General features: G+C 42.5%; 2 protein-coding genes and 1 long non-coding RNA gene across 5 annotated transcripts in view; 1 reads left to right on the top strand and 2 right to left on the bottom strand.

The window, feature by feature from the left end:
• tesk1b (testis associated actin remodelling kinase 1b) overlaps positions 1-4,341 on the bottom strand; it is a 29,675-nt gene extending 25,334 nt beyond the window's left edge. The window contains exons 1-2 of one of the 3 annotated variants that reach the window (XM_003447575.5): positions 4,073-4,340; positions 2,607-3,181 (exon numbers count right to left, since the gene is read on the bottom strand). In XM_003447575.5, the coding sequence (XP_003447623.1) occupies positions 2,607-2,795 (189 nt within the window). In that variant the 5' untranslated portion in view covers positions 2,796-3,181; positions 4,073-4,340. Of the gene's footprint in view, positions 1-1,879; positions 1,903-2,606; positions 3,182-4,072 lie in introns of those variants that run through there. The other 2 variants (XM_025905521.1, XM_019353487.2) reach the window with 2 other exon arrangements.
• A 9,659-nt stretch (positions 4,342-14,000) lies between these two features.
• Positions 14,001-27,594, top strand: faah2b (fatty acid amide hydrolase 2b). Its single transcript, XM_003447574.5, has 11 exons — positions 14,001-14,309; positions 16,598-16,680; positions 19,429-19,565; positions 19,962-20,171; positions 20,800-20,919; positions 21,371-21,506; positions 23,215-23,332; positions 23,418-23,537; positions 25,499-25,610; positions 25,712-25,900; positions 26,598-27,594. Exons 1-11 carry the CDS (start codon positions 14,121-14,123, stop codon positions 26,771-26,773), a joined length of 1,590 nt encoding a protein of 529 aa, XP_003447622.1. The 5' UTR covers positions 14,001-14,120; the 3' UTR covers positions 26,774-27,594.
• On the bottom strand, positions 14,160-15,117 carry LOC112846141 (uncharacterized). Its single transcript, XR_003218985.1, has 2 exons — positions 14,425-15,117; positions 14,160-14,334 (listed from the first exon to the last, which is right to left on the bottom strand). It is a non-coding gene; the product is annotated as an uncharacterized LOC112846141 (long non-coding RNA).
• Positions 27,595-27,846: the final 252 nt, after the last annotated feature.

Raw genomic sequence — 27,846 nt, 5'->3', positions numbered from 1 at the left:
CTTTTAAAATCAAACCCTGCTGCTTTTCTTTGCCTTACATGAAACTGATCATTTTGTGTTTTTTACCCCTTTCATTTTCATAATTTGCCACAATAAGCATGCGCCACCATTTCTGACAAACGCCTGTTCAACAGTATGATTGATGATGGAAATAATTACTGTACTCAGCATCTTATGCACCCACTCCATGTGATTTCATATCACGAGTTTAGTTGTGCAACAATCTGCAGGAGGACCAAATTCATCCTCTAAAGTCCCACTAATGCTTTTAAAGACTAGTGGATTGCACTGAACACAGCTGGAGCTGTTTACAGCCAGCTGTTAACCTGTATGTTACCACAGATCGAACACATGACCTCATCTAGGTGTTTGTCACGTCAAAATGAAGGCACTCAAAATAATCTCTTAACAAGAACTAGTCGTTACTGTAGACAGATTTACCTTTAAGGTGTGTTTATTTTATAGGCACTGATGTCAGTATTGAACAGCAGGGCTTCCCCTCACTGAGCTCGCAATCCTTTGATAAACTGTTTACAAAATTAATCACATTGCTGCTTTCTAATAATTTATACATTTGAAGTCAAACACATTAACTGATCAGTAAGAAATTCTTCAGCCAGGCAGTGATTTACTGTAGGGGGGGTTAACGTACAAGTGTTTCTATTTCCATACATACAGGGATACACACAGAAAGCCTGACCAGCCACACACTCAGACACTTGTGACAGGAGTGATATGGAGGAAATCCACAGCTGCAACTTAAATGCGACTATGAATACTCTAATGCTTTAGATTAGAGTCATTAAGTCCAGGCTGGTACATGCAGCCTGTGAAGCATCGATGCTAGAAGTGTGATGATTGTATACGAGCAGATCACACGATAAGAGCTGCACCCAAATTATTTTCACCAGCAACCTCACTGACATCCACACTCGTACGACCACTTAAAAGGGAAAACAAAGTCCAACACACTAACCCAGAGTTAATTTCCTTCTACCAACATAAAACCAAATTAAATAAAACTTCAACAGTTTATTAAAAAAAAAAAAAATATAGAAGCTATAACCCCAGAGGAAGCCCTTCATCTATAGAGTAAATAGTGTCTAACACGCCTATTTTCTCACAGTAAATTCAATTTAAAGATGCAGATTTATTGCAAAAGCCTGTCGAATCACATGCAAGTGTGATATAGGGTGTGAAAAAAAAAAAAAACCCACACCATTATAAAATACTACAGCTGGGTCGTTTAATTTGACAACTGCACTGCCTGAGAATTTCTGGGTTAGGTTTTAGCAGCACTTAGGGACTAAACGGCAATCACCTTTCATCAGAAAGCACAAGAGAGCAGGTAGTCAGCGCTGGCCTGAAACTTAATGATTAGAAAGTAGGCCGTTTTGCCTTCACTAAACAACGAAACCTACTTAAATTTATTGTTCCAACTTTGATCCTATTAGATTAAAAAGAAGCTTGAACCGTTTTAATTCATACCAAATGCTGCTGCAGTCACCTACACTGCTGCTCAGTGAAGAAATGCAGAGCTGCAACCATTAGCTCATTAATCTGCAGCTAAAAACCATCAGCTTTATCAACAGTGACAACAAGTGCTACCATAAAGCCCCAGTATGCTCTAGATTAAAGCCCCTAATCCTCATAATCTTTGAATCAAGCCCAATAAATTCTTAGGTCGCGCCACACCCATCTGCAAATTCAACTACACACCTGTAGCGTCTCATAACTGAGCTGTGGAGAGTTGTGACACCATTGTGTTGACAAAATCTCGTCAGACACAGACAAACACCTGCTAAAACACCTTGCGGGGAGCTCCTGGTGCAGCTAGACGACCGTGATGAAACACAGACTCGAGAGATTAAAGCTATACCTGCTACGCTGCTGCAGATGGTAAGTTTGGTGATCCTGTGTATTTGCAAGGCCACAGTGTGGACAAATAAATAAATCAGCCACACCTGGAACGAAATCTGCATCAGCACTCGCCCCATTTTCTTCTCAGCCAGCTCCTCCTGGAGTGATCCCTTTCACACCATCACACCCTGGCAACTCAGAGCCATCATTAATGAGGCGTACCTCAGAATTGGGCTCGATGCAACTGAAAAGGCAGCGTGACAAAAGGGGATGAAGGCCGCTGTTGCAAGCAGAGTCAGGAGTAGGGTCACCTTACAGGTGTACATGATCTACCTGCACTGACCATATCCCCTTACACACAGGGTTGGGAGGCAAAAACAAAACACTGCGTCCACCTTTCACCAACTAATGGGTCACTGCAAACAGGTGTGGACACCATGATGCCATCCATCAACAAAAAAAAAAAAGAAGAAAAAAAAAAGAAAAAGAAAGAAAAATGCATCATCAGCTTCCTCAGCAGTTATTCGGCACCATAAAGAGACTTGACAGGAAGTCAACAACTCATTCTGGGGCATCAGGAAGTACATCTCTTTGCAGTCTTAAAATAGAGAAAGTTTAGAGGCTCGACTCAGACTGCAGGATGTGCACCTTAAACTTCGAGCTTGTCACAAACGACACTCAAAATCAGCTCGTGGAAGTTAAGTGAAAACTTGTCCCGTCACCCCGTTTAGACCCCGTTTTCTCACCTTGAACACCTCGGAGAAGAACCCTGCGCCGATCTTCTCGCGGCTGAAGTCATCCAGGCGGGCCAGGGTAGACACGGCGCTGCGCAGGGCCCGGTATGAGGACGGTCTAATCCGGTTGGTTCCATGGACGTGGTGCATGGGCGGCTCAGCCTCTCCCTCCTGCTCATGCACGATCCTCTCCGTCTCCATCTCCGTCTCGGACGGCCCGGGAGGAGGAGGCAGACTTGGGACGTGTGCGTAGTTTAAAATCCAGCCCGATTACTGTTTACATTTCCCATGTCCGCTACAAGGCCACAGCGCACGGCTCTCGGGAGAGCAGGAACGATAAACCAAATGTTGCAGCTGCGGTCAGAAACCAGTCAGGCCCAATCCCTCAGAGATTCTTGCACACGTCCGGAACGAGCTCGTCTCAGTGCGTCCTCAAGCAGCTACACAGCTGCAGGGGTGCATCCTGCAGAGTCGGTGCGCAGTTTGGGGGTGAAGTCCCTCATGCCGTACTCTCTCTCTAAACTGCGCAGGCTGCTGCTGCTGCTGCTGAGCGGCGTCTCTCTCAATTTCCCCCAAGTCTGCTCCTCCTGCAGCAAAGAAAAAAAAGAAAAAGAAAGGAGGACGGGGCTCCACTTTATACTTCCACCAATTGAATCCCGGGCTTCCAGTGCGCGCAGACCTGCCTCACTGGAGCTCCAGCCTATTGAAACTGAAGAGGGAGAGCGGAGAGGGGGGCGTGCACAGGGGCGTCAATTCAATAAATCATAAAGTGTGCGCGTCTGATGCGAACAGTCTGTAAATAAAACTCCTGCTGCTTGTGCTGAGGGGGACAATACTTTAATTACAGCTGTGACGAATCATCGTATACGTCACAAAAATAAAACAAGACTATTTTGGAAAAGCGTGGCTGGGTTTAACTGCGACTCTTACATTACCCTTTGAAATATGATGTGCACTCGTGAAGTCTGCAGACTGAATTTCCACGATGGAGTCCAAATATATTTTCTTTTTCTCATTCCTGACGCAGTCTGTCATGTCGTGCTCTCTGATAATATCGCAGGACGCAGAGAGCCCTGGCTGCCGCTGCTTGCACTTTGCACACACACAGTCGCTCTTTACAGCTGATCCAATCATTCAGCCGGCATTTAAAGCTCTAAATGGTCCCACGGTCACGCCGAAAGGGTAGGAGGGTGGGGGTCTTTTCTAAGCAATCCCCAGACAGCGCGTGTGTGCCTCCGGTGCTGATGCTCCGCAAAAACCCGGAGCTTTGCTCACTGCGGATTCTAAATTATGGATGCTAAAAGTGAGCTGAGTTTGTGAGTCTGTGTCTCGGACACAAGCGCACGTACGCACGCACGCACGCACATATGGTCATCAGCCTCATGGTCCAAACAGGAATACGCTGACGCATAAAAAGAAGCTGCACCGAAAGCGAGCGGAGACGTGCTTCACCGCAAAGGAGGAGGAGGAGGACTTACCTGGCCTTCTCTGAAAAACACAACCTCCACATGCGCCGGTGGCCCTGTGTCCTCTGCCGAGCTCTGAGCCAGCACCACCAGCGGCGTCCGGTTACCGAGAGCTTTAGTTTACTAATTAATCCTCCTGGAGTCGCGGGTACGGACTCGGTGCTGGTTTCGTTTCACGTCACCGTTGCTGATCTCTGCCTCCCTCGTTGCGGTGTTGGCTGCTAGAAGGGAGAGGAGCGGTGACTTTTGCCGTGCTTTATTGGAGGCTGGTGAGCGGGGCGGGCACACACGTGATCACCGCAAAAATGCACCTGTGGGGGCGCCTGAAGTGCCCCAGGTCGTGCTGCTGCGTGCACGCGCTTAGTGTCTGGAGAAGATGCGGAGTCCGTTTGTGCGGAAACCCCGAGCTGTATATTAGACACGATCATTAATATGATTCCTCTCTAACAGATCAGCAGGACATTTCAGTGATAACAAACACGAGCTGGCTCATCCAAAGTCTGGATGCTTTTCACTGACTGGGGCTGTTTGTAATTACCCAGGAGACCCCTGCGGCAGAGAAACATGGCTGTTGGGCCCCGATAACCATCCACTGCCTCCCATTACTGCACACGTGTCAGCCTTATAATAAACCAGAGACCAAACAATAATATCGCTTGATTGTTATTTTTTTGTGGAGTACATTTCCGGCTATTGAAGCCAGAAATTCACACCTGACCGAATACCAGGATTCCAGTTTATCTTAAAATGAATCTGATGGACTAAAAGGCGATTAAAGAGGCGGATAAGTGGAAGAAAAACATTTTTCTAGTGTGATGTCATGTGAGGAACGTCTCACAAATAAACGCTACCAGGCTAAATGGATATTTATTGAATTTATTTCAATACTGAGACCAAAGCCCGGGATTATACTCCGCAGCCGACACTCTGCAAAGCTGCCGAGTGGGCAATTTCCAGCTGAAACAGCTCAAGTGAAGAGATGAAGTCAAATAAAGATATATAGGCTATCATATATATATATATATATATATATATATATATATATATATATATATATATAATGCAGGGGGTCAAACACTAGGTTCTGGGGCTAGACTTGGCCCAGCAAAGACTCCAATGTGGCCCACTGAAAGGCTGGAGAATGTGAAGGGCTTTCAATTTTGGACTTTTAACTGTATTTTCATCAGTTTTAAGCTTTTCCTGCTGATTGAAAGCTCCTACATGGCTATTCATGCTGAACCAAAAAGGAACTGAGTAATAGACAAACATAAAGAAAAAATTCTGTGAATCAACGAAACATGTATGTCTTATAAATACAAGACAGGGTGCATAATGAGCTAGCAGGACTTTTTCTGTAATTTTCTATAATTTTACACATCTTTACATAGAAATCTTGCTGTTGAAATTACAGTTTTTTCTCTTATGTTAAGATATCTCTGATTTAATGTGTCCTAAAACATTTAGTGTCATAATGAGGCTCACGTGCATAGAAAAAAGCCCTTTAATGGCTCATTGAATGTTCTGTGCGTTTATGCAGCTGCAAACATGTTTTTCACCTACACAGTAGGTCAATTCATATCAGCACAGAATATTAAATACAATAAAACAAACAACTTTAGTCAAACTGAGTACAAACCAAATCAACACCAGTGATGTAAAGTAAAATAAATAGCTAAATAAATAAATGTCCCTGTTTTGAGATGAGATTCAGTCATGAAATGATATTGACGTTGATTACAGGCAACTGTGAATCCTGCCTGGGGGCACCTGAAGGTTCTGGATGCCAGAGAGGCATAAAAAAAAAGCCCATCATACGGCGTGGAGCCATCTCACACCTCACAGCCACATACTTCGGGTGGCGACACATCGTTATCACATACAGCTGGAGGCGAGTGGCTCTCTGCCTTATGAGCTCTATCCTGAAACCAGGGGAAATAAAAAAATAAAACACTGAAGTCACATTATAATAAAACATGTCATTTATTATTCAGCGCTGCTGATCACTTATTCATCACAACAACTGTTGATTTGCTGTGAGTCCAGGCTGGGCTTCACCGAGCATGCTGTGGGGATTATGTGTAAGCATTCATGCATGTGTGTGTGTGTGTGAGAGAGAGAGATGGGGGATTATTCTGACCCCCGCTGACCTCCCTGAGTCGTACTAGACTTGAGCCTTCCCCAGTGACGTGAAAGACTGATGTGTCCCATTTAAACCTCCGATGAGTTTCTGTTGTCCTGACACGGACTTCAGATAAACTTCACGTGAGAAGAGCAAACAACAAGCAAATCACTGTGCTTTCAAGGCTAAACAGTTCTCCACCAAAATAAAACTATCACTCTCTATGCAATCAGATGTTTTTTCCTGAGATTAAAATGTCTAACTTTCCATTTGCATGTTTTGACAAGCCCAGAATGAGAAGGGCTGCTTCAGGCACGGCACCCGGCACAAAATCTTTGTCAGATCAGTCGAGGCCTGGTGCCGCTGACCGGCAGGGTGCTGTTGGAAACTGTGCTACTGTTGGTCAAATAGGTTAATGGCTATAGAGAAGGAGGACATGCAGAGCGTTGGTGTGACAGAGACACACCCTAACCTGCTCTCTGTAGGTTCTGTGATGAAACTACAGAGCGAAGCCCAAAGAGGAAGAAGAAGGAGAAGAAGATGGTGACATTTAGGCCCACTGAGGTTCACATTTTTGTCTTTTGGTGAAATGTTTCAGCAGCTATGGGGCAGACTGCACCGTAATTTGGTGCAGAGCAAACAGTGAGGTATCCTCCGGGTCTAAAATGTGAAGTAAATGCAGAGGTTTCTGTTTGCTCTAATGGCCAGCAGGGGGCGACACATCTGGCTGGAGGGATCTTTGAGAAGATTACCCCTTGCTCCATTGCGCTGTCACGTCAGTAAATACTTTAATGATGGATTTATGGTCTCAGTCATTAGTTTCAAGTCTTTTTTTACAGCAGCACAGTCCATAAAAAGCTACTTTCATCTACTTCCTTATTCACAAGGAATCACCACAGCAGGTAGTGCCAGAGATGCTTTACTTGTTCATGTAAACCACATGTACAGTACAGCCTATAGATATCTGCCGTATGTGAATGCTAGATAAAAAAGCACTTAGTCACTGAAAAAAGTGCTGGTATGATGAGTAAGTGTATAAATGCATAAAGGACTATAAAGCAGAACCAGTCTTTCCTTCAGTCATCGTGTTTGGTTTCAACACACCAAGAGGCTAACTGCAAAAACGCTGAGCTTACACAGTGGCTATGCTCTGTGTGCCTGATGAAATGGATTGATAAAATCTGTAGATCTGCTCTAAGTTTACCAGACCTCTGGAGCCTGTTAATCATCTTTGAGCTAGCATGACATTTAAATCATCAGTGATCTGTGGACTGTGTCCTTCCTGATAAATGGATAGGCGACTGCTGTCAATAACCGAGATCAAAGAACCAAATCAGTATGTAAATGTCTGAGACACAGTCTACAGACCACAGTTATCTGAGCCACCAGATCTTACTAGGTCGTTATAGAAATGCTACATGTAGCGTTAGGCTGAAAAATCATTCTCACTCAGTTTTTCCTGCAGTCACCTGAGGGGTCAAAAAATGTATTTTAATGAGGCTGGTTCATGTGGTTTTTCATTCTGCTCCCCCACTGAAGAGTTTTAACAACACTTGGTAGGAGGCGAATCAATAGCACAGTCAACACCTGAGCTTCCAGTTCCCTTCAGGGGACAAATCAATCCACAGAGAGCACAACAGGAACGAGGACTAATTCAGATACACAGGCTTTTCATTAGCTTCACCAACTGAATAACATCCCCACAGCATAAAGAAACTTGGCTTGCTATTCATTTATTTAGTTATTTATTTTAGCCATTTATGCTTTAACTGAAGCTTGTGTTGGAGAAAAACTGTATGGACCACCTGTTTTACTTTGTGTCAAGGCCCCTCACAAAACGCAGTGTAAATAAAATATCAAACACACACCTCTCCTCCATCTGAAATTCCAATTTCCACCTGATATAAGTGATGTGAACCTGCTGGGTCACCCCTCCAACCGTCCTTGTGGTGGCCCCTCGTTAAAACTCGTCCGGGGATGCTAATGACCACACTATCCCCTGCCCCGGTCCTACAGGCAGCCAGGCAGGGGGCCCGGGGGCTTTATAATTGCTTTTTTGAGCACACCAGCTGTTTCATGTGCTTGCATGCTGGTCCCCAAAGGAGGACCAGCGAGGTGAGAGGGGGTTAGGGGGTAAGGTAGGGGCTGCCACATGGGACCTTCCCCCTCGGCCCATTCCACTTCAGCTCCCCCCTCCTCCTACTGTGGAAGAAAACGTAAAGCTAGATAGGAGAAAAGAGATGGTGCAGCTGGTGAGGGGAGCAGCATTAAGAAACACTGCATGGCACACGCATGTAAAAATAATACACTCTTCTATTTACTATCTACTCCAAAAATTAACATCAGTTATGTTTTTCTCTATATTAATTCCTTATAAATGCAGGACATGTAGAAAAACACCATGACTTAATAAATAAAGGCAGGTTACTTATTGTAAATTCACTTTAAAACTGCACCTCGTTCTGTATTATCTACGGATTTGTTTTGAGTGTAGGGCTGAGCCTTTATTTAACCAGAGGGGTGTACTAGGAAGCAAAATTAATGGGTTAGCAGGTTAGGTTGAACTTAAAGACAGTGTTCTGTGTCACGGAAGTGACTCTCTTTCTACCTGGATAAATCACCGTGGTAACCGATGCTGAACACACAACACAGTCAGGAAAAGGTTATTTTGAAAGTTTCAGTTTCAAATCATGTGCAACCACCACGTCTTCGCTGATTCTTTTATGTACAGGATGTTTTAAAGGTGATATAGATTCTGTGTTGGGTGAATATGTTTTATATGTGCAAGATGTTCATCTGTACCTTTGTAAAAGCCCTGAATGAGGGGTAATTGTCACTGGAATGTGCATTTATGGACTTGTTGATGCAGAAAATGTGGAAATGTTGTTGTGCTTGATTCTAATCTGCTGCTGGAATTGAATTGCAGTGTGTTTGTGTGTGTGTGTGTGTGTGCGTGTGTGTGTGTGTGTGGGGGGGGGGGGTCCTTTCCTTTTTCTTTTTTCGTTTGTGTATTTTTTCCTATGTCCACCACTTGGACTTGTCTATCTTCACACACCGCAGTTTTAATGCAATTGATAATAATTTTTTAATCTTTATTTTTCCCTGATATCGGTGATTCTTTATCTCCAGAAGATTTTCCGACCCTGCTCAGAGGAATGTGGGGGAACCTTTTAAATACTTGTCATTTTAATAATGAAAATTGTCCATTAGAGGCACAACAGTTGCAGACACTCTGCTCTGGCACCCCGAGGGACAGCCAGATCAGCTTGCATTGGTCTCCAGGGCTGAGTGGAGGTGCTGGAAAGTGGATGAGAGCAAAGTGCTCCTTTCAAAACAAACTGTAAAGTAAATTACTGTCCGGTGAAGGATGACTGGATTTGACGTCCGTGATCTCATTAGAAAAATTAAACGTCTGGGCGATGCTTTGTCTGGTTTATCTGGAAGCAGAGGCTTTAACATTATCAGCTGGCGTCTGTCGGTTGGATGCTGTAATAGGTGGAGCTGCTTGAGTTGTTTCCATTGTGTGTAAACTGTGAGAGTCACAGTAATGAGCCGCAGCTAGAATGCATTTGGTGGATATCTCATGTCGGCAGACACAGGAAAGAAGCTGGAAAAGCGCCCAAAGGCTTCCTTGTGTTGTTCACTGACCCCATATCATTTTACCCCGAAGGCGTGCATTAACAAAGCCTTCAAGGTTTTTCCTAAAACACGGCAGACCGCAAGCTACACTCCCTGCAACCGGAAAATTATACACACTTTAAATGCAGCTATAATTGCTTTGCGGGCCACATTTTTCCTGCAGCTTCACACGGAGACATTAGCGCCGTCAGTTGTGCGTTTCCCCTGGTTTTCCCTTCTTGTCTCTACATGCCCAGCAGTTGTGTCTGGGCCTCAGGTGTCACCTTACAGGTGATCAGGTTGTCTGTTTTTCTCCACTCGGTTGGTATTGTGATACGTTTATGTTTTGTTTTTTTTAGACTGGGCGTACCCGTCAAGGAACATTTATGTCTTTATTCTGTGACCGTCGCGTCATTCTGCCAAAAGAAAGTGTTGCTTATTCGCTGAAGGCGACACACTGGGTCTCAGCTATAATGTAGGTTAACTGGCTGTAGGTCAAAGTCTGCACGCAAAAAGGCTCCAGAGTTTTAAAGCATGCAAATCATGCAGACAGAAGTTATAGTGAACTCAACTCCTTACAAATGACCATGGAGGTGTGGCCTGAAGAGGATCAATAAATAGCTCAGCAGGGTGGTGCACCTATTGTGTAGACATGATTGATTACATGCTCCTTTTATGCAGAGGGTCAAACCCTAATATGATGTTTTTCACCGTAATGATACCTGCACACGCCTCCTCACACTGCAGACACACAAATCAGGCTTTTAATTCAAATAAAAAACACACAAACTAACATAAAGATCTGATAGTGTTATGGTTTATCTTTAAATAGAACCATTATGTATGTTGCAAAGGAGATCTATGCAGTGCTAGGGTCACCCTGAATTAAAGTATTAAAAAAATGTCATCAAATATGTGCATGTTAACCTGTGACAGGCTGGCAATCTATCCAGGGTGGACCCTGCTTCGCCCTGTGACAGCTGGGACAGGCTCCAGCCTCCCACAACCCTAAACGGATAAGCAGATGGATGCATGGCTGTGCATTTAGGAGGGCTTGTTGTTCATTCCACATATGTCATTAATGTCAAATTACAAATAAAAATGTAAAAAGATCTTCAACAGGGACAAGACAAAAGAGACAGAGAGTGAGAAAAAGTGAGTGACTAGGAAGTGCATCATGGGAAGCCTCCAGGAGTTACCTGATATAGCCCTAACTATATGCTTTATCAAAAACTAAAGTTTTAAGCCTAAATATTCAAGACCTTGTCTGTGAGGAGCAGGATTTTAAATTATATCTGGATTTAACAGGGAGCCAGTGAAGGGAAGCCAATACAGGAGAATTATGCTCTCTCTTTCTAGTCCCTGTCAGGCGTGGCCCTGTTAAATCTCTAAATATATGAATTTGTTCAATAAATCTACCAGATTTTTAGAAAAAAATCCAGCCAGCACGTATGAAACATAATCAGAGTGGTTCGTCTGAAGTAACGTAGAAGGAGGCGGTGAAGTCAGATTACAGACATTTGAAATGAAGCACATCATCAGTAATTTCATCCTTTATTTTGATTATTTTGAATACAAACCAGTGAAATGAAGCAAAACAAAAGACGTCTGTGTGGAGCTGAATCCAAACAAAGCTTCACATGAGGCTCTTCAACAGTTTCGGTGGTGCAGTGAGACACAAACTCAAACAGACTCTGTGGATTCTCCACTAACCCACTGACCTGCATTGCAGAAGGATTTTTTTTCTTGCTGGTATGTGGTGTGCATGTTCAACTGCTAAGCCAAGAGGTTGCGTTAGGTTTAACAATGCTGCCCTCTGCTGATGACTGATGGTTGTTTCACTTCATGTTTTGTTGTTGTTGTTGTTACTTTAGGTGGTGGGGGAACCTTAAAATTAGTTGTAATGACTCAGTGTGGGGAAAAGAATCATAACTCACAATAATTTATATTGAGAGCTCGAGTAGATTTTCTTAGTGTACAGCCTGACCTGCTGCACTTTGTGGATTTACACAACTTCATTCAACCAGATGTCAGCAGATGTTTCAGGAGTTGTCCTGGCTGATTTCCATCCTCTACACTGACGCTATACTGTTTACGTCTTTTTTTCTAGAAGATATAAAGTTGATAAGAAAGTGGAATTTGGTGAATGAATCTCAGCATCATCAACTAAAATTCATTTGAAGCTCTCCTACACTTGATGTAACTCTGACCGTGAAACCACAGCCACTGTGCACCAGTCACACACTGTTCTTTACTTTAAATCCATCACTGTGCAGCAAACTAACCTGTTTATCCTGCACTAACCTGCAGATGGTTTTCATGCAGCCTTTAAATAACACAGTTAGTCTACCTCGGTTTGTGCTGCAGCATTATTCACAATATGAGAAAGCATAGTGTTGCCTGAACAGATCCAGTATCTGATTTAAAACATGAAGACTTACATGTAAGTTTTAAATGAGCACTCCTTACTTTTAAATCTAACCTCTCGTCGTCCTCTCCTGTGCTGTCTTTCTTATCTTTCTCCATCTCCGAGTGAAGTTAGCTCTCTTGCTTTTCTCTCCCTGTTAAATACAGCAGCTGGACCTTTAATTAGCAACACACTGTGAGACAAACTGCACACAAACTGTTCGTGTGTTTGCTGATGTTTGCTGAACTGATAGAAATGCTGCATATGAAATTACCTGCTACTTAAAAAGAACGTCACTCCCTTAATGCTCGTTCGGTTTCTGTAGGGCTAACTAAATGCTGAAATAGTGCAAAAAAATCCCACTGTCTCACTTTTAATCCCTGACTTTGGCACACGTAATATGCACAAATACATGAAATAACATATCATTACATACAAACACACTATTATCAAAGTTGCCCTCAAAAGTAGCCCTTATCGCACAATATTGTCGTGAGGCAACAAAAACAAAAACTGGATTTCTGAGCATGCAACATTTAAAATAACTTCATAAACCTGCCTCTACGTCTTCTTACACTCACATGTGTTTTAGATTTACAGTTTATGTCATTTTAAATATGATTACTAGGACAAACAGAAAAGGATGGCCCACCTTCAAATCATACTGGATAGTGACTCAAACATCTTATTGGCCTGAAATGTGATACTTTTCCAGTACTGATACTAAATACTAATGGAGAACAGTTCAAGATGTAGTGTACTTGGTATAATGTATCTTCATCTTGTTAAGTATAGACATCATACTGTATCTATACTTTATCAGAAACTTTGTTCACAAAATCCAAGTTATTTTCTTATATCTTATAACTCATATAAACAAGTGATACTGGGCAGCAAACATCGAACAAAAGGCTATCTATGTTTTGCCGGCACTAGTTTAACAGCCACAACCAAGTAATTTCCGCAACTACATTTACATTACACTCCTAGTTAAACGTTACCTTTAATTACCCTGAATGGTGGCATAGGTCACTGACAGGTAAACCACAATATATTTTTTTTATGTTCCGGTGGTAATTTTCAAAATAAAACGTCTCCACCGCACAAAAGTACTCTGACCCTATCACACTTCATGCATTTTTTGCATAGTAATACACTCAGTAAAAATAATGCTGTTTGCTGATGCAGATGATGAGATACAGTTAAAAGCTCCTGGAAAAGTTGGTTAACCTAGTTAGTTAAAAATGCCATTATGGTTTAACAAAAAAGTAATTTTTAAAAATTATTAATAGAAGTAAAAACTGATATGCAGACAACTGTCAGTAGTAAAAAGCTATCAGTTAAATAATTACATCACAGGTCTACTTAAATAACAGTGTAGAAGTGATGAAAAGTCAATAACAACATGCACTGTGCAGAATTAAAAAAAATGAAAACACTTGTAATATTCTGTTTTTTAACAATATATTAAAAATGAATATTTTGTTTACAGAAAAGTATCACCAACTAAGTGTGAATGACTAATAAAACTCTCCACTGAATAGTCGTACTTGAGGTACATAAACTACTTATTTGATCAACCAGGGAAGTAACTACTAAGCACTAACTAAAGCAGAAGAAAATATGATGCATTTTTCTCTTTACTGTTTGAAAAGTAGTGGAATACTGTATAAAGCAGCATAAGATGGAAATATGAGTAAATTCCAAAAAATGACTTCAGTACTGGAGTAGTTTGGCCCTTTTAAAACGAGGTCATGATTTTGTTTTGAAAGCAACCGCTTCATTTCCGGTGGAGACCTAACTGTCGCTAACTTGTCTCGCGGATGTATATAAAAGGATCGGCTGCTGTAAGCTAGGAGGTGTTCTGACTGCGGTTGACCAGCCGTTGACCTTCCGTCCTCTCACGCGCTTGAAACATGGCTCTGAGCCGGCTGGAAAGGGCTCAGGTATGGCTGTTGAAGGCGGTCACGGAGGTCCTCTTCGTCCTTTTTCGCTTCTTCTGCCCTCGGAGATCTGCTCTGTCAGGGAAGAAGCTCCCGCCCGTCAGAAACCCGCTGCTGCTTATGTCGGCGACGCAGCTCGCCAAGAAGATCCGGCGAAAAGAGGTGTGTACCCGGTCAGACCTCCCGGCTGGAGGAGGAGAGGGGTGTGTGTTTGTTTAACACTGGCTCCAAGCGCAGTAGATTTAACCATCTTCATGTCAGTTTGATTTAGACTCACATAAGCCGTTGTTACATCTGGAGGTCATGCGCTGTCGGTTTCCGCTTCTTACATCCCCTCTTTAGCTTCTATTTCCATTTTTAGTTCTATTTACAATCATTGGAGCTGAAGCACCTTGGTCCGCTCCTCAGGGACGGTTTCCCAACGCTTGCTTTCTGCTCCCAAGTCTCCACGCCCACAGTAAGACCGTAACACCTGTGGAATAACAACACACCTGTGCTGCCTGTACAGCCAGAATGGGAGCAGCATTTTGTCGGGCTGTGCTTTGCTCCAGACAGATGTGTGGAAGTTGGAGGTGACCAAATCTTGTACTTGTTGCCAGGTTTTATTGGTATGCACACATGGCGCATGTGCAGGTGCAGCTTTCATGTGGTGCTGGAGCGATTAATGCTGATTAATGGGTTACTCACAAATATTTTCAAAGCTATTGGACAGAAATGCCAAGAAACACGAGATGGGATAGGATAAAAGAAAGGAACATATTTAGGGAAGACTGCTCAGTAATAACATACAATAGTGCAGGAAACAGGGGTTCCCAAGGTGTGGGCGGGGGACACCCTTTTGGGCCGTGAAGCTGCTGTGAGCTGCGGGCCGTGAGAGGAGAGAGAGTTTTCAATGATTTATAAAAAACAAAACCCCCCCCAAAAATCCCAAATAGGATTGTGCATTTTTAATTTTAAACTTGTATCCACTTTAGAGCAGGGGTGTCAAACATAAGGGCCTGGGGCCCAAATTGGCCAGGCAAAGACTCCAATCCGGCCATGCACTGGATGGCTCTGGAATTGGGGGGGGGGGGGCATGCATTTTGTATTTTTAACAGATTACAGCTTCTGTGACATTAATGCTACACCAATGTAATTAAGTAATATAATAGCATTTAACAAAAGATGTTTGTTTTTTCACATAATTGTTGTGAATAAATAAAAAAATTCTTCAGTGTTATAATTATAGGATGGTCTGAGCAATCTCTTATCATTTAAACCCAAAGACTGCTTACTACAGCACCATTTCTTTATAATGAGAAAAACTGAGATGTATGGTTGTTTGCACTTTGTCTTATATTAAGATATCAGGAATTAAATATGTCATTAAACCTCTTTACAATGACAGAGTTTCACTGGTCACATCTTGAAGAACACGCACCTTTCTATATATACTTTTAGTATGACTCCAGTGTGGTGTGCAGGGGATGAGAGGCATCATCCATACTACTAAGTGCTTTCCTCTGTATCCAGGACTGAATCATCATCCCTGATGAGCTCATTGAGTGTGGCTCATTGAGTGTGTTTGCATCAGCTGCTCCACCGCACAGTAGCGTAAAAGCTGACACGGAAATCACCAAGTCTACTGAGGGGTGGAAAAAAAACAGGCTGTTACTGAATGACCTTTCCTGTACAGAGCCCCTTTGTTTTTAGATTACAGTATCTTATTGTAATCTAATTCACTCTGGGTGACTATATCAAACAGAAGGCTTGGTGTTTGGTGGTAGGGCTCTGTTTTGGACATAACCTGTATAAAAGATGGATGTAACTTTTGACCAGGAAAAATGAAGCTAATGCCTTAAACCTGGTCACTTCTGTAAACACCTTATTTCCTGATAATTTTCTTTGGTCTCAGTTACTAGTTTCAGTAAAACAAATAAAACATAAAATCAATTTTTTTAGTTTATGGTTATTGTAAGAGTGGTAATGCTAACAGCTTGTCAATCAAAATTGTTAGCCAATAAGTGTGGAGTGTCACTGGCACATCCGCTGCTCACTCATAAAAAAACATGTTGATGTTAAGCGCTCAGCTACAGACTTCAATGACACATCACTGTAGCTTTCCTCCTTTTTTTTTTTTTTTTTTTTTTTAATAGCGTCTGTGATTCTGGGAGAGCAGCACGCACCAGTGACAGGAGACGTAGCAGGAACAACTTGAAAGGAGGAACTGTGGGTTGCAAAGCGGCTTGCAGATGTACAGCAGCTGTAGAGAAGCTGAAGCAGCTTTTATAATCCACTCTAAAGACACAGAAGTCAAAACCTTATTTCCTTTTTTTTTAAAAAAATTTTTCTTAAGGACAAATCAGATTCAAGTTTCACCCTCAGTTTGACCTGTTCTCCTGTTCTGTGACATTCTTTCTGTAATGAACCATAACGTGTCCTTACGTGGTCTAAATGTTGTGTCCCTGCAGGTGTCCAGCGTGGAGGTGGTGCAGGCTTACATTGACAGGATCCAGGAAGTTAACCCTTTCGTAAATGCTGTTGTGAAAGACAGGCAAGAAATGATCATCTCTATTTCCCTGATGCCTAATAGTGTGCTCTTGAGCTGCAGTGATTGATTATTTTATTGACAGGAAGGCAGAAATAAACATTTTCCTGGCCCAGCACAGGGTATGATGATGTGAGGCTTTTTTTTTTTTTTTTTCTTTAACTCAGAAATGAAACAAAAATGTATCAATATATCGGCCTTGAAGAATGCCATCAGACTATTGGGAGAAAATATGATGTTTACCCTTGGCAGTGTGTATCTGTTGTGTCACATCACGTTAGCTCTGGGTAAATGTGCAAAGGTAGTGTGAGGAAAATATAAAAAAGATTTAAGTGTTAAAGTTTTCTCAGCAAAAGAAAACATGTAATTTATAGTGACAATACAATGCACAGTTTGCACTGCTGTGCCTTTGAACTGGGCCTCTTGAGTCAATATTTATCAATGGGCCAACATTATCGTCTGATATTAGCTATTTGTCCGTCTATCTGGATCAGTTGTTACATAAGATGATAAATGAAAATTTAAAATTTAAACAAAGACAGGAGAAACACCCTTCATCCATGTGACGAGTGCTGAGGTTGCATGTTTTTTCCACCGGGGGCATTCTGTAACGTCCCTCTTAGCAACATGCGCTTTTGGAAGACCGAAACAATAACCAGCTAATCTGAGGAGAGTTGGGCGGAGCATAACAAATAATAACAAGTTTGTTTTACATGTCCTAAAGAAAAAAAACAGCCAACATATCAGAATATACAAAATAATGGTCTTAAAAATCTTGCATTTGTCAGGCTCTACTCCCGACTGCGGTGATTGTGTTTGTGTATTTTTAATGCAGTTATCTCATAAATAATGAGGATTTCTAAATGGCTAATTGTGCTAACGGACCATTCAAGAAGTTTATGCTCCTGGTTAGGAGATTTACTAATTAATTAGCTGATTAACTAATTAGCAGGTTTCTACAATGCACCCATACGGTTAATGGATGCACCTGCTATCAATGGCTAATAAAAGAACAGTACAGTGCAAATATGGTCAAAAAGCATGGCAAGGCACATGTTCCCTGCATAATGGACTCTACAGGGAGTGCAGAATTATTAGGCAAGTTGTATTTTTGAGGAATAATTTTATTATTGAACAACAACCATGTTCTCAATGAACCCAAAAAACTCATTAATATCAAAGCTGAATGTTTTTGGAAGTAGTTTTTAGTTTGTTTTTAGTTTGAGCTATTTTAGGGGGATATCTGTGTGTGCAGGTGACTATTACTGTGCATAATTATTAGGCAACTTAACAAAAAACAAATATACCCATTTCAATTATTTATTTTTACCAGTGAAACCAATATAACATCTCCACATTCACAAATATACATTTCTGACATTCAAAAACAAAACAAAAACAAATCAGCGACCAATATAGCCACCTTTCTTTGCAAGGACACTCAAAAGCCTGCCATCCATGGATTCTGTCAGTGTTTTGATCTGTTCACCATCAACATTGCGTGCAGCAGCAACCACAGCCTCCCAGACACTGTTCAGAGAGGTGTACTGTTTTCCCTCCTTGTAAATCTCACATTTGATGATGGACCACAGGTTCTCAATGGGGTTCAGATCAGGTGAACAAGGAGGCCATGTCATTAGTTTTTCTTCTTTTATACCCTTTCTTGCCAGCCACGCTGTGGAGTACTTGGACGCATGTGATGGAGCATTGTCCTGCATGAAAATCATGTTTTTCTTGAAGGATGCAGACTTCTTCCTGTACCACTGCTTGAAGAAGGTGTCTTCCAGAAACTGGCAGTAGGACTGGGAGTTGAGCTTGACTCCATCCTCAACCCGAAAAGGCCCCACAAGCTCATCTTTGATGATACCAGCCCAAACCAGTACTCCACCTCCACCTTGCTGGCGTCTGAGTGGGACTGGAGCTCTCTGCCCTTTACCAATCCAGCCACGGGCCCATCCATCTGGCCCATCAAGACTCACTCTCATTTCATCAGTCCATAAAACCTTAGAAAAATCAGTCTTGAGAGATTTCTTGGCCCAGTCTTGACGTTTCAGCTTGTGTGTCTTGTTCAGTGGTGGTCGTCTTTCAGCCTTTCTTAGCTTGGCCATGTCTCTGAGTATTGAACACCTTGTGCTTTTGGGCACTCCAGTGATGTTGCAGCTCTGAAATATGGCCAAACTGGTGGCAAGTGGCATCTTGGCAGCTGCACGCTTGACTTTTCTCAGTTCATGGGCAGTTATTTTGCGCCTTGGTTTTTCCACACGCTTCTTGCGACCCTGTTGACTATTTTGAATGAAACGCTTGATTGTTCGATGATCACGCTTCAGAAGCTTTGCAATTTTAAGACTGCTGCATCCCTCTGCAAGATATCTCACTATTTTTGACTTTTCTGAGCCTGTCAAGTCCTTCTTTTGACCCATTTTGCCAAAGGAAAGGAAGTTGCCTAATAATTATGCACACCTGATATAGGGTGTTGATGTCATTAGACCACACCCCTTCTCATTACAGAGATGCACATCACCTAATATGCTTAATTGGTAGTAGGCTTTTGAGCCTATACAGCTTGGAGTAAGACAACATGCATGAAGAGGATGATGTGGACAAAATACTCATTTGCCTAATAATTCTGCACTCCCTGTATAATCAGCTTGGTGAATCTCTCATTTTCATACTATACTAGCATCAGGTCAAAACCTTTTGCCTCTAAATTTGTCAGGATGTCAGTAAAAGTAAACTGCATTTCCTTCTGTCCAGGTTTGCTGCTGCCCTTCAGGAGGCGGCTCAGGTCGATAAGCTGATTGAGGAGGAGACTGGAGGAGAGGAGGTGCTGGAGGACCGGCTGCCTTTATTAGGAGTCCCACTTTCCGTGAAAGAGTCTTATGCCCTCCAGGGTAACTTCCAGAAATTTAATCTCCCGTCAGCCGCGTGAAACCTGACACTTTACTGTGGTTACCTGCGTCAGCTGACCTGAGTTTTACTCAGTATTTGATACTGTTAACATGTCTCAGTCCACACACACTCATTGGGAACATACAGCACTTTGGACTATGTATGCAAGTATGCATTTAAGCGCTGTAAATCCTCTTAGAAGGTTTTACTGTGGTAGTTAGTTTTCAGACTTCAGGTCTGGTTTTTTACTTGCTGTTCACTGAAGGAGAAAACTAGAAGACAGAAACGTTTTCCATCAGATAAGAATGATGCTGAGGGAAAAGCAGAGCTGTTAGTCTTTAGTTTTAGTTAGTCACTGTGAATCCACTCTGCACATGTGACACGTCTCCCTTCTGCAGGCATGCCTTTCACTACAGGCCTGGTCTCCAGGCGAGGAATCGTGGCCACGGTCGACGCTCCACCTGTGGCCCTGCTGAAGAGAGCGGGTGCCATCCCGCTGGGTGTCACCAACACAAGCGAGCTCTGCATGTGGTATGAATCGCACAACCACATCTACGGCATCACCAACAACCCGTACGACCTGGAGAGGATACCGGGAGGAAGCTCAGGTTAACAACTGGTGTTGAGACAAAGTTGAAATTATTGTTTTGCTGGCGTCTGTGTTTTTGTTCCCAGGAGTCGTCCTGGTTTTAATCATATTACTGAGGCTCTGGCTGTGGTGCTCTCATTTATTTGTGGGGTTTTTTTCACCTTTCCCTGCTTTCAGGTCTGGTTGAATGCTATTTTATGTGGAAAATGTTCAATGCCGTCTTGTGTGTCTGCAGACAGAGCTGTGAAAAATCTAAAAACCTCGTGATGTCTCTTTCTCTGTCTTTGTGTGCGAAGACTACACTAAACCTCTGACCTGCTTTTTTAAGGCAATTTTAACCATAAAATCTCCAACCAAACCATTGTTAGTCGAGTTGCTTTATGCATACACAAGGATGTGTATGTGCCTAACACTGCAGCACTAAATCAGTAGAGTTTTAATAGTAACACTGCTTATTTCAAACATTTAATGAACAAATACAGTTTATGTTGCCATTTTTCTCAAAACAAAAATGTTCGTATCTGGAGGTAAACGTACTTTGTTGGCTCTGTGAGGACTTTTATTGACAGTAATGGTGCAGATAAAGTCCACTTCCACTCACTTATCTCTGCTCTCTCACTGTTTATCATCTGTTGCTCTGGGCTCAGGGGGAGAGGGCAGCATACTGGGAGCGGCAGGTTCAGTCATCGGTGTGGGCTCAGACATCGGCGGCAGCATTCGCATGCCCTGTTTCTTCAATGGAATATTTGGCCATAAAACTACTCCAGGTAAAAGACACTGGCTGTGAATCTGATAACCCCAACACATAAGCTAATGTTGTAGCTCTGTTTTTTTTTGGGGGGGGGGGGACAATGTGACAGGGGTCGCTCATAGACATGAACCTCCAGAGGATTATCATGTGTGCCTGCAGCTCCCCTCTGCTTCTTTTTCAGCTTTACAACTTTACAGCTAACTGCTCACATAGCACAGTGACACAGTTAGAGCCCAGCTGAGGACACAGTGGAGCATTTAGCAGCTAAACAGGCAGGTTTGTCTCAGGAGATTTCTGTTCAGCGCTGTTAAAATGTACAAAGCTTTCTAGTTTGGGTTTGGGTTTTACATTTATCGGGTGGACAGAAACTGCTACCCACTGCACCAAATCAAATTGAAATCTTTGTGTATGTCAGTGTTTTGCTTACAGATTGTTTGTAATAGCAAAAAAAATATTTTTTCCTTTAGGTGTCGTGTCCTGTGAGAACCAGTACCCTCCTTTCTCTGGCAGGCAGGAGGAGTACCTCAGCTCTGGTCCCATGTGTCGCTACGCTGAGGACCTGCTGCCTATGCTCAAGATCATGGCCGGACCCAGAGTTAACATGTAAGGCCCTGCTGCTGTTGCTGCATCTGAGTGTAATTCGGGGCTAATGTGTTAATTCTTTTATTTATTTGCATGAATTTATCTACACTCTATCTACATGTACAACTGACACAGTGTGCAGTCTGTGTTTGTGCACATACAGTTCTTATGGTGCCAAGGTAAGAACTGGGGCTTACTTAGAAGAGGCTGCAGGCAGGGAAATGCTATAACATTTTAGAGTGTGTGTGTGATCAAATTATGGAAATGGAAATATGGCAAACTGGACACACCCACATTGATAAATTTATATCAGATGTTTCATATCCCTAATCTGCACAATAAAATGCACTCTGCTATCTCAGTCCTAATCTTTTTTTAGTGCTTCATTGATGTGATAACGATCCACACACAGTAACATTTTATACTCTCCTAAACTTCTTACATTTTATGTGGCTGACGATTGCTCGCACATAAGAGGATTTTGGATATTGGCTTAAATGTTATATCCTGGCCACGATGATAAACTAACCACATCATGTCTTGTCTTCTTCGTCCCCATCACCCCCAACCATATCCTGTTAAAAGGGAGTTTTTTTTTCTTCTCACTGCCTCAGATTGCTTCCTCATATGGGGTTTTGTGATTGTCAGGGTTTCTTTCTAATATAGTCAATTCTTTATTCTTATATCTTTCTAATATTTAAGGCTTAGGGAGTGGCTGCAGGTCATCCACTAAGTGGAACGGTGGTGGTTTGATCCCTGGCTGTTCTAGTTTGCATGCAAAGTATTCTTGGGCAAGATACTGAACCCCAAGTTGCTCACCGATGCATCCATTGGAGTGTGAATGTTAGAAATAGACAGCATTTAAAAAAGTGCTTATATGATTACGTGTGAATGAGTGAATAATGCATCTTGTATAAAGCGCTTTGAGTGCTCTACTAGAAACCCACTACGTAAGAACCAACCCATTTACTTTTTACCCTACAATATAAAGCAACTTAATGTCACTGTTATGATTTTTATTAATTTAATTTAAAGAATATTGAAGTTTTCTTTGTTTTTGTGAAGCCAAAAGCAGGAGATGCCAGACATAATCCAGGCATTTAACTACAGAGAGGTATTTTGGGCAGCCTGTGAACAGGGTTTTACCAGGGCTATAATAACGTTAGCGCTTGATGTTGAGGTTTCATTTACATCAGCATAATGGACACATTTGTTTATCAAATGGTCTAAAATGACAAGGAATTGTATAGATTTCTGTCCCAAAAAAGCTAACATATGCGTTTTCTTCACCGTTGTGTTTGAACCACTGAAGGCTCATTGTTAGCCAGGGAAAACCCTGCATTCCTGCCAGTGGTTTCATGTTATTCCACTGATCAATGGTGGCTGCAGTGTGCCAAGGTAAGCAGGGATGTGCCAGCAAAGGCAGAGAAGAAGACTCAGAGCAATGCCAAAATGGATATAATCAATGCCCGTTTGAAAATGCACAAAGTCTTGTTTGCTGGAGTTCTGTGATGGGGTAAATACTTTTATTTTGCCCATCGGGCTGAAAGACGCACAGTACTCAGTCATCCTTTGAAACAAACAAAAGGTTTTCTTCAGGAAGGAGACTTGACTTGTGCTCTGGGGGTTACAAGGGTCAGGATTGTTTGCATGGACTTTAACCGATTCTGACTCAACACAGCTACAGTGGTTCAGCAGTGCTCTTGCTTGTTTCCACTTGTGCTCACAGGTTGTCCTTAAACACAAAGGTCGACCTAAAGAAGCTGCGGTTCTTCACCATCCCTCATGACGGCGGCTCTCCTCTCATAACCCCCGTCAGCAAAGAGCTCGTAGACATTCAGAGGAAGGTGCGTTTCTTCTGTCCGTCGCGGAACTCTTACACACTTAGGAGGAATCGTTTCACACTTTAAACCCTCGTGTGGTCTTCCACAGGTAGCCGAGCGCCTGGAGGCAGACCTCGGAGTGAAAGTCCAAGAAGTGCATTTCCCTGAACTCCACTACAGCTTCCAGATCTGGGACACCTACATGGTCCTTCCTGACAAGGAGGGCAAAGTAGGTCCAGAACATTAACTTTACAGCAGACAGAGTCAGCGGGTGAATGATGAAGACAAGGGAGAGAAACAGGCATTGGTTTCTGGCCGTTGCCAGGACTTTCCAGCTAATAAGGCATGTCTCACTAAAAGAGAAAGCAGGCTGAGTCTTAGTCACAGCACCTATTGTAGTCTGCTGCCCAGAAATGGTCCCCTAATCTGTTTAGCTGCCTGTGCACACACACACACACAAACACACACACGCGCACACACACAGAGTAATGTTTCTGCCACTTCAGAGGACAATACCCGCATCTAGATTTCCTGCAGACGCCTAGCATTAAACCAGGTCTCCTCATTAAAATGTAAAGCTTTACAATGTGATCAGTTTTTGTTACTAACTCAGTTATGTGCTTGGGAAGAGATTTATGTGCCCACACAGTTACATCCACGCAGTTCTCATCAGCTAATCTGAGAAGTTTCTGTTACCAGGCTGTGAGTTAGTCACAATCAGTTTACTGCTACTTTCTACTTTAATGCAGAACACCAGTTGTAGAAAGTTTGACTTAAAGAGGACCTACTATACTTTTCCTTTTTTTATGTCTTATACTGTCACAGTGCTGGATGCTCATACTGAACATGGCCATGGAGTTTCTTCTTTTCCTACTATTGGCTCTGTGTGATGTAAGAGAGAGGGGATGTCCTTATGTGATCTTCTCAGGCACCGTATAAGAGCATTCAGTGATTGATCGCATGTAGTTGCAGCGACCATCTGGTCATCCAGAGGTTGAGCCTCGTCTTTAAGTTGTATTCCTATATAAAAGCAAGGTTGCTGTATTGAAGTTAAATCACCGTTCTGTAGCAACTACGTCAAATATCAGTGGAGGTATTTGTTTCAGATCTGAGCTTCTGGACTCTGTAACTAGTTAGTGTGAATTGTATTTAGAGAGCAACAGATTTGCATTTCCTTCCGATTTATCACAGTTAGTTGACATATTGCTACACAGATTGAATTGAAGACAGCAGCTGATGAGTGATCGCAGACCCGGTCCCTGTCTTTGAAGCAACAATTTCAAAGGCAACATTGCAACTTCAGTGGACATGGTGGCAGTAATTTTGGTTTTGCTCTGGTCTCCAAGTACTGTAGCATAAAAGGGTTCTGGTAGAGTCCAAGAACAGAAATATGGGTTGGAAATGGGTAAACTAGGTATTCTTTAAACCAAATCAATATCATTCAGGCATCTAAATGTACCAAGTTACAGAGAGCTAAATCAAAATGCCCAGTATAGGAGTTCAGTATTGAACCACTGGTTTCCAGTCTTTGTTGTTTCTGCATTTTTCCAAAAATTAAGTTTCTGCAATTCTTCTCAGATCAGATTTGTATCTTGTCTGTATTTTGAATCACATAAGACCCAGTGAGGTAAACTTCGCAACCAAAAACCAAAATTCATGTGGCTGTACTTTTTTTTTTTTATTGTATTTATTTTTATTTTTTATTTTTCTTCTTCTTTCCTTGACCCATGAATCATTTCACACCCACCTGTTCGGTTGTTATCGTCTTTACAAAGTGGGCAGTAAAGTGGCATCACTGCAGTGTAGGGAGCCCAAAAAGATTTTAGAGCTGGCACTCAAAGATTAGTGACGCAGCCACTCTGCTCTACTCTCTACTCCTGACATCCATATTTGTTATATTTGACTGAAGTGGTTTCATGACGGGAACATTTCGTGGCCTGTGGGCTTCTGCTGTTTTCAGGTGCTCAGTGACTAATAAATCATTACTAACTTTAAACCTGAGCTGGTGTAGTGATGCCACACAGGCGCAGGTTACTGGCACGATAATGATGACAACTTGGACAGTCTGTCAGCAGAAAATAGCAACCATGCTTGAAAGGAAGCAATAAAGAACATGGAGAGATAATACACAGTCTTGTGTCCTTTCTATGACCTTTAAAAGAACTGAAATGTTTCTTTTTTTTCTCCCAGCCTCCTCAGACGTTTGCTGAGTTGATGGGAGAACCAGGACGACCAGCTTGGCCTCTGTGGGAGCTGCTGAAGTGGATGATAGGAAAATCAGACCACACCCTCGCTGCTATCGGTAAAGGCTGCAGTAATACAGACTTCCAAAGTGTTCAATAGTAGCTCCAAGTAATAAATGAATAAACAGCATTTAAAGTTTCTGTGAACTGACGTCTTCAGTTGTGGGCCTGGTGGAGATGACTCGCATGTCCAAAAAGTCGTCCTCCATCATCCAGATAAAGGAGAAGCTGCAGAAGGAGGTGGACGAGCTGCTGGGTGCTGACGGTGTTTTCCTTTACCCCTCTCACCCCAGAGTGGCCCCCAAACACCACCACCCACTCCTAAGACCCTTCGACTTCTCATACACCGGTCAGTGACGTTCCACTTCTCACCTGATCTTATTTTAACAGCCCACATCTGCACAGCAGCATCACGATTAATATCACAGCCATTAAAATCCAGAAACAGCTGATCTGCTGGGACTTTCCCACACAATCATTTACAAAGAAACGTCTGAAAAAGAGAAAATGGGAGAAAATGCCTCGATGTCAAAGGAGAATGCTGCTTCAAATTGATGGGTTGGCAGTAGTTTGAACAACTTTGGGCCCCTTAGTATCAGCTGATTTTAAACCCCACAGCCTGCCCGAGTATTGTTGCTGATCATGTCACTTTATGACCACAGTGCACCATCTCACACCATGTCACAAAGCACAAATCACCTCAGACTTGTTTCTTGACCATAACAGTGAGTTCCCTGTACTCACATGGTCTCCACTCACCAGTAGAGCAACTTTGCGGTTTTTTTTTTTTTTTTTTTGGAACGGGAGATTCACGTCATGGATGTGCAGCAGCTGCGTGTTTTCAGTCACATCACTTTGCAAAATAACCTTTAAAGCTCAGTTGAAAAGAACTGTGGGAGCCTTCAAAACCTTTTTACATCCTGGACACTGTCTGTGATTCATCTTATGTCTGACAGTCATTTTCAAAGTTGCTGTTTCTGGATTATGGCTGTTAAAAAGATTTATTCCACTTATTAAGACATATGCTCTTTTTTCCCCATACACAGGTATAATTAACATGCTGGGGCTGCCGGTGACTCAGTGTCCTCTGGGTGTGGGTGAAGAGGGTCTGCCTCTGGGCGTGCAGGTCGTTGCGGGGAAGCTGCAGGACCACCTGACCCTCGCTGTGGCCCTCCACCTGGAGAAGACGTTCGGAGGCTGGAAGGACCCCGGAGCAAACTAAAAGCACACGCTCGCACACTAGCAGTCATCACCAAGCCTGCAGAGCGGGTCTGGTTTGGCTGAGGTAGCGGTACTGCCTGATGTAGTACACAGAGAGGGGTAGAGTCGTTGTTTTGGATGTTGTAGTAGGAAAGATTTAACTTTTGCACTAATAAGAATTCAGTCATGATTTTGTCATCTACTCTTTTCACAGACTGCCATGAACCTGAGCTTTAACAAACTGAAAAGCTATCAGCTCTCTATGAGCATTCACTGTATGACATAGGACAGGGTGTTGGTGTAGACAGGCCTCGCACTTCCCTTGTTTTTCCACCTGCTTCACTCATGTATGTGCAGACTCATTGTTACTGTTTTGACTTTCAAAAGGTCACTTACATGACAGGTTTGATTGTTTATGTCCACAATCGCAGCCACCCAGGTTGTTGCTGTTGCTCTGACTGATTGGACCTCTGCAAACACTCAGCGTGAACCTGAGCAGAAGTCTCCTGAATACATTAAAGAATGATTTGTGCCGCAATTACAGCGGCAAACAGACAGAGCTGACAATCAGGTACGGGCTAGACATGATCATGCATTAAACACTGGAAATAAAGTGTTAACCAAAGTGCTTTATAGAGATGACATTAGATGGTCCAATAAGCCAGAAGGACAGAATGGCAGGCGCCAGTGGAATAGAGATTAAAAAGGAATACTTATCTGACATCGGTAGAGGAAAACAGCCTTAATTTAATGATAATATGAATGTTGCAGATCAGTGCAGCGACTGAGGCGCATGCTTTATGTTGCAACTCATTTTAATTAATAAAAAAGTATTGTTTCCTATTACAGCTGTTTTTCTTTTAAGAACCCTGCTTGACTTATTCCAATGAAGAATTCAAGGTGAACACCAAATGCGTAAGGACCAATGGGCAACACTTTAGCTGAAATGGATGGTTGTTTTTTTTCTTTAAATAGCTCATCCACCCAGATAACTGTATTCAGAGCACAATGATCAGCAATTAGCTAAACAACATGACTGACATAGACAATTCCATAAAATAGGATTTCAATTTTTCTGAGTGAAATTCTCCTTGG

The sequence above is a fragment of the Oreochromis niloticus genome, linkage group LG3 (genome assembly GCF_001858045.2).
Source record: "Oreochromis niloticus isolate F11D_XX linkage group LG3, O_niloticus_UMD_NMBU, whole genome shotgun sequence".
Lineage (NCBI taxonomy): Eukaryota > Metazoa > Chordata > Actinopteri > Cichliformes > Cichlidae > Oreochromis > Oreochromis niloticus.
Note: the sequence above shows the minus strand (reverse complement) of the source record. Positions and strands in the feature narration are given on the sequence as shown.

What these genes read in the sequence shown, in the direction of transcription:
- faah2b (XM_003447574.5), top strand. Translation starts at nt 14,121, where the DNA reads ATGGCTCTGAGCCGGCTGGAAAGGGCTCAGGTATGGCTGTTGAAGGCG. An exon ending in TGGCCATAAAACTACTCCAG is followed by an intron (nt 20,920 to 21,370) that starts GTAAAAGACACT and finishes TTTTTCCTTTAG; the next exon opens with GTGTCGTGTCCTGTGAGAAC. An exon ending in CCACACCCTCGCTGCTATCG is followed by an intron (nt 25,611 to 25,711) that starts GTAAAGGCTGCA and finishes TGACGTCTTCAG; the next exon opens with TTGTGGGCCTGGTGGAGATG.